The sequence below is a fragment of the Labrus bergylta genome, chromosome 15 (assembly GCF_963930695.1).
Source record: "Labrus bergylta chromosome 15, fLabBer1.1, whole genome shotgun sequence".
Classification (NCBI taxonomy): Eukaryota; Metazoa; Chordata; class Actinopteri; order Labriformes; family Labridae; genus Labrus; species Labrus bergylta.
In genome coordinates, this window is record NC_089209.1 from 6438221 (window position 1) to 6450753 (window position 12533).

Here is a 12533-nt window from a genome sequence, read left to right on the forward strand (position 1 = left end):
CCCTTAAAAACCTCTTCAACATCGCCTACAACCACTAACAATCACAACCCTCATCCTCCTGCTTTTACATTACATCTGCATTGTATTGTTTTTGTCATTTTGTTTTTGTTGTTAGTGTTAAAGCGTCTTTGAATATTAAGAAAAGTGCTTTATACAGTAAGTCTAATTTACTATTGTTATAAATATTATTATTATTATTATTATACAGTTTGATGTTGGATGTTTTTTTTATGGCTGCAGCCTGGGTGAAGAGCCCAAGACAGATTATTCACTTTGTGAGAGGATAAAGTTCATCTTCAATCTTGGCCACATTTCAGAAAAAATGAAAGATTACTTTACATTTCACAACAATGATTTAACATCAGGAGTTTTGAGTTTTAGTTTAAATTTAACGCATCCTCTCCAGCTGTTATACTGATCACACCAAGTCTACAAAAGAGGAACATTTGTAATGTTTTGTTGAGGCCCTGTTCATGTTAAGTTAATAAAAAAAGCACTTCCTGTTCCCTGCAGGGTTCACAGAGGCTCTTTGAGTTGTTGCATGAGCCTGAGATTTGATTGTTCTTTTTTCACAAAGAAGTCAATGATTTTTCTTTACAAATGGGTTACTTTACGGGATTGTAGCAGCGTGAAGTTTCCAGCTCGTTTCACAGATGAATTACATTCAATGTTTGTCTTGCCAAACTGTAGTGGGAAACAGACCTTGAAGAAACACAAGCGAACCAGGAGGGAATACAATGTTGAGGTCATGACTATGACGTCGTACTGGAAAGTCATGGAAGTGTTTTTGAATCATACTTCACATACTCCTTTATTATGTTGCTGCCCGACCAGTTGTTTTCTGGGGAGTCACACACAAAGGCTAAACTCAGGAGGTTGACGTTAAATATTATTTATTGCAGATGAAACACAGATACATCAACACTTTTCACTCAGTCAGCTCTGTCAGATTCAGAGCTGAAGTTGTTAACAGCTTCATGTTCGGACACGTCTGTCCTGTCAGTCTTGATTTTTTTTTTTTTTTCCCTCACTCTCTCTTTCACGCAAACACACCCAAACACGAGCTCAGTCATTTCTGAAATCACTCACACAGCCTGTCAATCATACGCCAACGTTTAATGTCATAAGCAGTCAAATCATGTGAAGGGCTGGTGGAGTCTTTAGAGATGAAAAAACAATTATGTCCAACTGATCCAAATGGACAAAACAGTAAAGTACAGCTTCTGATAAGAACCAAACAAAACTCAGAAATAAAAAAAACCTTATTTGAATTTAATTATCTCACGCCTGTTATATGAAAATATATCAACCTGTCCTGACAAAGGCTCAGATAGTCACTTTGGGTCATGTTTGATTTGCATACAGAGCATCAGCCTGAAGGCGTTTCGGGATGCTACGTGTGGTCGACATTCACAGAAAGCTTTTTAAGGCATCAAAGATCAGCAGAGTGTGAGGAGTGATATGGCGCAGGCAGTGTTTAGAAACAACTAAAAACTATTCTTTTATTTTCCTGCAAGGATAGCGTTATTTAATGAAAATGAAAACTAAACACTTTGGTTGAATTTCCTTTGCTCAAAACTTGTAATCATAAAAGGTCAAATGACGACTCCAAAAGAATCAGTCAGAAAAACATTCAGTCACAAAGCTTCCAATTCTGCTTCAGTGTGAACACAACTAAGAAGTTTGATTTTTCTTTTCTGGCTCTTTTCCATACGTCACACCAACTCATACAGGTAGGGCACAAAACTTTAAAGCCACAATCCTTAGTGGGCAGAGCTTCAACGATGCCTTGATTAATGAGGGTTATTATTTTACCACTGTAACGTTCTAATAAAAACACAGCGACTGTTTCTTTAATTAACATGGTGATCATAGGAGAGAGATTTTGCTTTCAAAGAAGTTTAACATTTTGAATCTATACTGTAAACTGTGAGCACTACAGTATTTTATCAGTGGCAGATCAGTGATTTTTAAATGAAGCTCATTCACTGTGAACTAAAGCTGTGGCCCTTATCTGTGATGTCATCGCTCTGATACAGTTTTGCTACGATTAGCCCTGATCTGCATGTCAGGATGGAAAAAAGGCAAAAGAAATCTGAATCTGGACTTGTTTGTACACTTTTGTGTTGTAGATTGTTTTCTATCTTTGGTACTCTCGATCATTAATCTTGTTTTTGTTTTTTTAGGATTACTGTGTTAACACTGAACTGAAGCCCAACCTGCCTACTAAAAGTTGAGCTTGCTCTTTGCAGGGTTTTGAAGTTTCTTCTTTTGTTGTTCTTAACATGCTTGTTTTTCTCTTTAAACTCAATCTAACATTTACGTTTTTGAGTCCTGAAGATGTGAAAGTTTAAAAAAAAACGCTGATAACAAAAGGGTTCAAATGGAGTGAATTCAGAAGAAAATAAAAACCTTTTTGGGAAACAAATGTTTTTGCTTTTTTAAAAAATTTCTAATGTTTTATCTTGGGAGACTCGGGTTGGGACATTTTTGGTAAACTGACCATTAAAAAATGTCAATAAATACTTTTGGAGCCAATTTCTCCATCTACTGTGCTACAATGACCCTGTTTGAAGCCAATTGTTTTATATTCTCTCTCTCTCTCTCTCTTACAAACACACACACACACACACACACACACACACACACACACACACACACACACACACACACAAAGTAATCAAATAACTTCTCTGACGGGAGTCCCGCTGCAGTACCAAGATACACAGAAAAGCCTGGACAACCTGAGCTGTGATCATAACAGCACCAATGAGCTAATCTAATCTCATCCAGGTTTCAGAAACATGGAGCACGACTGGGACTTCAACTCTCCACCCTGCATCGCTGCAGCCAGAGTGAGGAGCCAGGAAACGTCCCATTAAAGCTTATCATCTCAGCAGGGCCCGACCACACTCACATAAACATTTAAACCAAAAAGAATAAACAGCCAAAGTCAAATCAAAGCAATAAATACGAAGCACACAGTGCCGAAACTTAAAACGTTAAAACTCACTTATCGTCCTTTTGACTCTCCTTCGTTCGTTCCTCACTTTTCTTTTCAATCCGGCAACATCCCGTATCCCTCTGAAACTTTCCCGCTCCTTTTACTTCACACGCTTCCTAAATGCATCTTTCTGTCTCTTCACAACATCCCTCCCACCTACTGGAACTTTGAAAATGCAGAGCGCACACAAAACACACTCACATGCTACAGTACAAATCAGTAGGTTTCAGATTTCCCTGTTTAGCTACGGTGATCAAATCAAAAGTACAGTGACACGACACACACAGAATCAACAGCTTTACATCAGTAGGGACCCCGCGGTCATTTGGTGTCCAGCATCGTGATTGGTTGATTGGCAGGGGAGCTCTAATCCCCATTCGCTAACTATGCATAAGCTGTCATTTCATCACAGCAGGGTCAGTCTCCTCTCTCCGTGATGAAACTTCACTCTGCCTGAGGAGACAGAGACAGAACAGTCAGACAACCAATCAGAAGTTTGTTTGTATTTGATAATCTGACAAATAAGATGAAAGAAAATGTTTTATTATTTTGAAACACATGAATTACTTTCCCTTTAGAGTTACTCATCAAGTTTATATTATATGATTTATCATGGTGTTTAATGAGCTTTACAGGTGCTGGTTGGCACACTTTTAAAACTTTGAACTAAGTTTGGCTAACCATTCTGCCATTTCACATCAACCAGTAGCTGTCTCTGGCTTTTAAATGTAACAACTAGACATGAAAATGGTAACAATCCTCTCGTCTAACTCGAGCAAGAAAGCAAATGAACATTTAACCAAAAACCTGTGTCAGTTTTCAGATGGTAAACACCACTAAAAACATGATATCAAGTTGGCTGATTTAAAAAGTACATTTGTTTGTCTTTTAGTAGAAAAAGGTTGTATGTAATGGTTAGAAATAAAAACAATTAAATCATGAAATGAATGTCTTTAAACATTTTGGAGTTCTAATTTTCAGTTCCTCACTTGAGGAAGCTGCGACTCCTTCCTGCTGTCTGCCTCTGACTGGTTCTGTATTTCTAGTCCGTACATGAACTCAAATAAACTGTCACTAAATACTTCTTAACTTAAAGGAGGGGGAGCCGAGTACTGGCCATTTGGAGTCCTGTGCAAACAGCTTCATGATGTGCATAAACACATTGTTGCTTTGAGCCATCAAACCGTTCTTAATTCACAACTTCAATTCAGACATTGTGTTTAAAGCAGAAACATTTAAGAGTCCATGTTTCTTAGAACACTGACTGACTGATTTATGAACAAAAAGTTGAGTAGAATTAGGCTTCACTAGCCTGATCTGGATTTTGTTTTCATGCATTACAGCAGTTTTAGTATAATTTTATTAAAGGGTAATTCACTGGTCACTTACCGTTCACCGTTCTTGTTTGTCCTGCGATCATTTTAGCCTGCTAAAGAAAGACAGAACGTTAACATTTTAAGGCTAAGGTTTCTTTATTAGCACCTCGAAAGGTAAATTTGTTGAGCAGAGAGGTGATTCAGCGTTCCAATAGGTACATACAACACACAACGGTACATTAAGCAGAAGTTGCAGTGCTAAGTTTAAAGAGCTACGAGTTAATGCCAGAGACAGTAATAAGAACCAGACCAGTTCTTAGCCTAGAACAATCTACCTTAACTGTACTTGGCAGGTGCTACGCAAATTGACTAACTCTAAAGAAAAGAGACTTTATAGTGGGAAGTCTAAAACAGTATTTTATCATCAAACTGTAAAACTTAACTGCATGGAGCGTGTAGCTGAACCCTGGCCTCCTGTCTGTCTGCTCTGGGGTCGGCGGGGTTAGTACAGCAGGTTAGCATTCTACAAAGTGTTTAGTTTGAGCCCCGAGAGCCGACCAGGAAGTCTCGTCTCTGCAGGCGGTCCTCTTGTAAAGAGGAGGGGCTCCATAAAGCACGGCTAATGAGACGGCATGTTAATGAAGCTTGCTGCAGTGCAGACGAGAGCACCTGGAGAACGAGGGAAGTCGGGTGGAGACTTTGCACAGACACGGGGAAAGCGGCGAGAACAAGTGCATCTAAAGCCAACCCCAACGGCTGATAATGTAAACCAGAAGGACTTTAAATGAGCCAAATGTTTCAGTCTGAGATATAGACTTCTTACACACCAAGAGGACCTTAGCTCTGAACAGAAGGAGAAAGGAGATCACAGATTTACTGGGATCAGTGTAAAGGTTTACTGATAAATACGCTGATATGAAAACATTATACACAGAGCACAAAGCTTGAGGTGATATAGAAAAGGTGTCATCGCACTGTTTGTCCATCAGACATGCTCTGACTTCATAAGGCGTTTTCAGACTGCATTAACTTCTAGGAACTGTTAGAACCCTCACCCCCCTTTTTTTTTATTGATTCTGCACCACAGGAACTATGAACTATTTTAGTTCCTAGGACCCCTTTTTCAGCTCCTGCTTCAGAGTAGGTATCATGGTGGTGCGAATGCAGACAGAGAAAAGTCCCCTTGGTGTGTAGTTCTCAGGAAACTCCCCTAGTGGATAGTACTCTCAGCATCGTCTGCTCTTTACGTAGACGCTGATCTCAACAGAAATTCAGTGATCATGTAAAGCAAAGTGTTTATCTTGAAAAGAAATTAAGCATTTTAGGAAAGCAGTGGTCTGAGTACCTTTGCAGTCATAGCGCTGCAGAAATGTATTTCATTTTAATCCCAGGTCAAAATTGTACTCGATCTTCCACCATATATACGTAATCATGGATTATTTTTTTTAAACCTTAAAATCTACATTATTATTATTATCTTTAAAGCCTTTAATTAACTACTTCAAAATCAAAGTAATTCATACTTTCACTTCACAACATTTAAAAAAAAAAGAGTTCAGATTTTTGATTTTATATCTAAAGAATTTACCGGCTTCTAGAATATGATGTTAACATTTAAAGGAGCATCATACTCACACACACACACAGATGTTGGAGTTGTGCACAGCCATGCTGAGGTTTTACTGAGGTTTCTCTGTTAAAATAATACAGTTTTAACTTGTGAAACAACAAAAGTAACTGCAGAGTATCTGAATTCCTGAAACATTTTGTCCTACAATATCCTCTTTTTTTATTTTGCAATGCGACAATGGGAGTTTAAAGCCCTCGTCAAAGGCATAAAAACTGCCTCACCTTCGTCACCTAAAAAGAGGATATTGCAGGAACATTCCCAATGTTCTGTAAAGGCTCCGGAAATATTCACCTTCAGAGAACATCTCGGGAACGTTACGCAAGGTTTCAAGATTAGCCTCTCTTATGTTAATGAGATATATAAATGAAGCAGTACGGATGCAGCCCATGTTGGTCCCAGAGCATAGGCAGAGCACTAACTGATCCTGCTAGTGTGAGATTGTGCTAGCATGTTAGGAGGATACTAATTTAAGGTGTAATGAGAACGGGAGACGCTGAAGAGATTTACCTCTGTCCTTCCCATTCAGCAGTCTCTCCTCTTCCTCACGAACATCATCTGGGCAGAAAACAGGGTCAGAGGTCAACATTTAAATGTTTTTGTAAAGCAAACATGACAACTTTGAAGCTTTATGAACACATTTGGGAGACAAAGAATGTTAACATAATTTTTGTCCTTATTTATGACATGTGGGTCAAAGACATCAAAACAGCAACTGGAACTTGAAACTGATGATGAAAATGTGTTTGTGCAGATATACAGATGTGCATTAGTGTTGGTATGTGTGTCTGTGAGTGTGTGTGTGTGTGTGTGTGTGTGTGTGTACCAGAGTGTAGCTCTTTGACCAGGGAGGACACAGTGTTGGTGATGGAGTCGGCTGCTACCAGAAGGTCGTTCCTCAGGTTCCTTCTGGGGCCTGAAATGAAGAGTCAGATTTACACTAATAAGACGGATTTGTGAAAATGAATTACTTGAGTTCTTGAATTACAATACAAGTGAAATCAGAATGACACTCTTCTACTGTATCACTCGGGCACAGATAATAACAGAATGACAAACACACATTAAAAAACCTCATTTGCAAATGATGCGCTATGAATTCTGGAGAAGCTTTTTAAATGATGACTGCAAAACTGCGGTACTTCATCACTTTAAATAAACACATTTTTCTCAAGAGCGCGTCTATAACAGAACAGAATTCATTAACACACACACACACACACACACACACACACACACACACAGCTCAGCTCAGAGAAGCTGCTTATCCATCCCTTGTGTTTTATTTTGGCAGGATGAATAAACCTTGATTTGATTTATTTTAATGTTTTCTGACAACTTGAATAATTTCTGTTTCAACACAACAATTCCTTGAGAAATGGGTTTCTCCTTCAACTATTTGTTCTTGTCAGTGGGTTGAGTTTTTTCAGTGGATATTACAGACTGAAGATTTACCGCGCATCGTGAACTGCTAATAAGGTTAAACTAATATGAAGCATTGGCTGGAAACTACTGTAGCTGGTTCAATAAATACATGCAGTAAACACATCTATAGTGACACCACAACTGTTGATACGAACATGTTTTATCGGGGTCATCTGCTAACCTGATAAGTCTGCAGTAAGTTTTATTACATTTCACAAATATAAACACATTAAAATATTTAACAGACTAACCTAAAAGTATAAAATTCCACCACGACAATAAGCAGACAACAACAAAAAAACAACACAGAAGAGAAAAAGACAAACACCCAATTTCTTAAACATACTGCCTTCATAGTTCATCCTTCTACTGATGGCCATTACCTAAAAAAAATAAAAAAGGACTGCTTCATTTAAAGACTGTTTGAAGACTGCCTCAAATGCCTCAGGTGAAACGTTTAGAAGAGTGTACTTGTTTGTATATTTTAAAACTAACAGAAAAATCGCTTAAGTGGTGGAACAACATGTAAACTCTGTTAGGATAACACCAGAAACATTTGTTCTGTGTGGTGAACAAAATAAATAAATAAAGGAATTCTTTTAGAAAAGAAAAACAGTCGAGTCTTACCTTGAGCGAATGCTTCTTGTACGTCGCCCCCCACCCCAGCAAGTGAGTCTTGAGGAGGGTACATGTGAACCTGGGGAGAGGCAGCACCTACAGAGCGGACGGTTGACGGGCTCGGTCTGGAAGGAGAGGCGTGAGAAGAGCCAGCTGCCTGCGCCTGAGAAAGGGATTTATAGGAGCTGTTACAGATATTCTGCGTTAAGAAACATCTAACTTGTCACTTCTGTAGCATATGACATGAATTCAACAATGTAGTAACAGTTCTAGTAACTGCTGGTAAAAAAAGAGCCACAATTCATGTCCCTCTTGGAAAAATGAAGCCGTTCCCTCACTGCTTGTAAAGCTGACTGACTTTGACATTACTGCATGACGTCAGAGCTAACTCCCACATCCACACCATTGTGAGTCAAACATGAGGGGGGGGGGGTGAACTTACTGCCTGTCGCTGTTCCTCATCCTACATGGCCACAACATGGATAGTCGGAAACAAAGAGGGAAGAAAAGGATGGAAAGAGAAGAGGTTAGAGACAATCAGCTCTGGGCAAAAAGGTGGAATTATTCAGGAGGAAACAGCAGAAGGAACAGTGAGGCTTGTTACTGCAAAGACCGACACATAGAAGTGTGAGGAAAAATAGGAAGCTTTGCCCTCTAGAGTGTGACAGTACACCACGCTGGGAAAAAAAAAAAGAAAGGCTTTCAGTGTGTGTGTCACCTTGAGCAGCTTCATCAGTCCCTCCAGTTGTACCATCAGCTCCCTCCTGCTTTCTTGCAGAGACGACATCCTCTGCTCCAGCTCATCTTTCCTTTGTCTGCATTAGAAAAGCAAACCTCCATTATTGTTTATGACAGAGTGTATGGAGGCAGCAATTAAAGAACCAAAGGATTCAGAGAACATAGCACAACAGTACAAATTATATAATTTGAGGTTACAGAGGCACAAAGACACAGGATGAGAAAACGACAGAAAGCTGAGCCTCTAAGATGTCTAGGATTAAACTGACTTGTTTAACACTTCATGCACGTCATGAATCCTAAAATTCAATTACCGGTAGTTAGTACATTGATCATTTGGCAAAGCCACATAAACATTGCTGATCACCATCAGCCGGATCATAAACTCTGGCTTTAAAGTAGCCCTCTCGGGTTCTGGCTACTTGTGTTTGTACCATGACTAAGGAGGTTCACAGGCGGATAAAACACAGGAAAGTGCCAAAACGTTATCTCTCTGGAACAATAAGAAGCTGGTGTTTCTTAAGTAGGATTAAGGTGAAGCCATGTCAGAGCACTGCCAGAAAAAGACCAGAAACTGTCGGAGAAAAGAGGATGGAAAACTGTGGTTTGAGATCAAAGACTGGGGAAGTGCGTGTTCATAAAACCTTCACATTTTCCTTGTTTGTGTCAGGGTTGAAAGTGAAGACGCAGTGGACATTAAATCCGACAAAGTTAGCTGGCTGTTATTTGAGAGTGTCATGAGAATCTGAGACGACCACAAAGCACTAAAAGCAAACATATAATGGTCCTCAGATGGCAGGCGCATCAGGGATGTTCATCATACAGGCCACAAAAGCTTCAAAGTATTGGATCCAAGCTGCACTGAAATGATCATTTCGAAGTATTCACTGTGAGTTTGTGGCAAAATGAGGCCAAGATTTAAGAGTCAGCATGTCACTCACAACAGAACACAGAAACAAGACTATGGAGGTGTTTACAGTCCTTTTCTTTTTCTTTTTTTCTTTTTAAAAAAAAAAGGTTTTTGGTCTGGATGGGACATTAAAGTAGGAGCCCAACTCTTTCATTCCCGCTTGGCTTCCCTTCACATGGCAGGATTAATGAGTAAATAAACAAGTAAAACAAGAGACTGAGTCATACAGTAACTCCAGATTTGAGTCATTATAATCCAAAAGTAAAGCCTCCAACAGCTCCGGTTACAGATAGTTATGAAGAACACCTAATCTGCATTATTCACGGTCATTTACTAGAGATTATTTTCAAACGCAATTTCTTGTGCTGAATCTCTGTTGACAAACTCATAAACTCTTTCAATAAAAAGAGCAGAAACAAGGAAATTATAAAACATAGATACATCTGAGAAACCAACCACAAGGTAATATCTACCGTGAGCATCTCCATGGTAACTGGACAGGGTGGAAACTTCATATTAGTGAGCAAAGGGGAAAGATTATCACGTTGGAAGTGGTAACAATCATGACAAGATGCACCAACAGTAGCAGTATAAACTGATTTGTTTGGCATTTTAATGTCTCTCCAAGTCGTCCTGTTGTTAAAGTCCATGTTGATTATAAATTTCTCTTTTTGATGTTGTTATAAATGAAAGGCTGCCATCATGTCCATTACATCCGGTGATGTTGGGATGTTATAAATATGCCGTCTGTCCTCTTTCCTACTATAGTATCATTAATAATAAGATGAATAAGAGGGGAAATAAGTACTGCTGGTGCATACTCCTCAAGTTCACATCAAACTGAGCGTAGTGACCTTGACTAATGGTTACAGACACGGCCATAATGTGTTTAATGTATTTGTTTTCAGTTTTCACAACACGTGCAATAAAATCTTCCCCAGCTAAGATAACCAGAGCCATCAGAAAATTATGATTTTTGTTACGTTAATTTTCCGGTTTGAGATACAAGTTCATCCCAGTCAATATACTGTTCTGAAAAAAAACCAAAAAAAACTTTTGAATGTGGCGCCCCCTTGTGTTTCTAAACAGATGTCAATACTGCATTCGGTGGCAAGAGATCATGAGGTTTAACTGATACAGTCTCAATTTACTGCACTAACAAGAAAGAAATGCAGCTTTATCAGATGACAGTCTGTACACAGAGGCAGCAGAGCTCCTCTCACAGTATCTTTAAAAAAAACAATCTAATTTATTTTAAGGGTAAACAATGCAGACTGATGGACAACAGATACAACCCATAATTGAATGTTCCAGATTTAAACAGTCAGATATTTTCAGCTGCAGTTGATGGCAGCTTGATGGCATTTTAAAAACATTACAAGAAAATAAACAGAGCAAAAACTAACATAAGCTCTTGAAACCGCTAGAATTCTTAGATAGCATTTACTGCAACACACTCGCAGGCAGATTTGTTTTATGTCAAGTTTCCCTCCTCTTCCTTTGAGTTTTTTTTTTTTTTTTACTGAAAAGCATAAATATGTTGGAAGTGAATTTTACATTGGCTTTACACAAAATGCCACCATCTGCCATCACCATCTGCCTTAAAGCACTCTCCCTCTGTGCAGCAAAGCAACAAAGCAGATTTCCCGCCAAATCTGATACTGTGGCACACGGTGAAGCAAACAAAGGGGTAGCAGATAGAGAACTCTGATTGTTTTTTTAAAAATAGATGTTTGGGTTTGATTTCTGTGGGTTCTAGTTAAAACATAAAAACACAAACAGTGGTGTGAGTACATGTGTACATGCAGCAGGGGACCAGACGACACAGCTCCTGAGAAGTCTGGCTGATGGTGGAGTCTGAGTTTACCTGAGCAGACGGAGCTCGGCGAGCAGAGTCGGGTTGGTGGTGCCCTTCTCTGGGCTGGCCTGGCATGCTGCGTCATGCTGTGCACGGAGACATTTGATCTCTGCCAGAATCTCTCTGGGGAATGAAAAACAAACTGGTCAGCTAAGGTGAAGAAGAGCAACATGACTGAACAGACTGAGAGAACACATAAACATACTCAGACACTGATGGAGGCTTTTGCATATTTTTGTTTTACATGAATTTATTGAATATGCTCAAAAAACAAGGAGAAACTTAAACGTAAGCAGGAACCCATATGAGTTTCGAGGTTGTCGCTCCAACACTTTGAAGCATTTTCCCTTTGGATTTTATTACTCAGGACTCTGTGGACACGTATTACAAACAATTTAAGATCCATTTTTGACTTGTCATTATTTGATCTTATTGTTTTTGTATTGTAAGCTCTTGAACAAGAGAGAGAGACGCCATTCGCCCCTGTTAAAAGTTATTACGGTGCAATTAAATCAACATTTGAAACACTTATTTAAAGGTGATAAAGTTAGATATTGCTGCTTTAAGCAAAAAGAGAGAATACATTTTTGCTCATTGGTACAATATGAATCAATAGGTTGCAATGAGAATGTGCACGAGAAACTAAACGCACAGTTCAAGAGTCTTTTGTTAAACAGGGGTACAACATTTAGAAGATCTAAGTGTTCCTGAACATTTTATCTTTATTAATGTATCAAATCGTTTTTTTTCCTAAGTGACAGACACACAAGAGCAGAAGTCAGAATGAATAACGTATTCACTATTAACACATTTATACCTGTTTTTGCACTCCAGCTGAGCGATGAGCTCCCTCTTCTGTTTGTTCACATCAAAGTTGATGCTTCTGTTAGGTATCACCTGAAAGAAAAAAACACAAGAATGGTTACACATGACCTCTGGGTTGATCATTAATCATGTAACAACTGAGAGTAGATTTTAGTTTAGAGCTGCTTCACTGAGATCAGAGAGAGACCACAAAGCTTTGTGTGTTTGTAACA

At 39.0% G+C, this 12533-nt stretch overlaps 1 protein-coding gene across 11 annotated transcripts in view; it reads right to left on the reverse strand.

The window, feature by feature from the left end:
- Positions 1-876: 876 nt before the first annotated feature.
- dtnba (dystrobrevin, beta a) overlaps positions 877-12533 on the reverse strand; it is a 30573-nt gene continuing 18916 nt past the window's right edge. For 3 of the 11 annotated variants that reach the window (XR_003808852.2, XR_002278152.3, XR_010668744.1), the window contains exons 14-23: positions 12314-12393; positions 11506-11619; positions 8709-8805; positions 8433-8453; positions 8000-8153; positions 6774-6863; positions 6458-6505; positions 5956-6013; positions 4394-4433; positions 877-3457 (exon numbers count right to left, since the gene is read on the reverse strand). Coding sequence is in view for 4 of the 11 variants with exons in the window: in XM_020639902.3 (XP_020495558.1) it covers positions 4426-4433; positions 6458-6505; positions 6774-6863; positions 8000-8153; positions 8433-8453; positions 8709-8805; positions 11506-11619; positions 12314-12393 (612 nt within the window). In the remaining 7 variants the exon portion in view is untranslated. The remainder of the gene's footprint in view (positions 3458-4393; positions 4434-5955; positions 6014-6457; positions 6506-6773; positions 6864-7999; positions 8154-8432; positions 8454-8708; positions 8806-11505; positions 11620-12313; positions 12394-12533) is intronic. The other 8 variants (XR_003808850.2, XR_002278153.3, XR_002278155.3 and 5 more) reach the window with 8 other exon arrangements.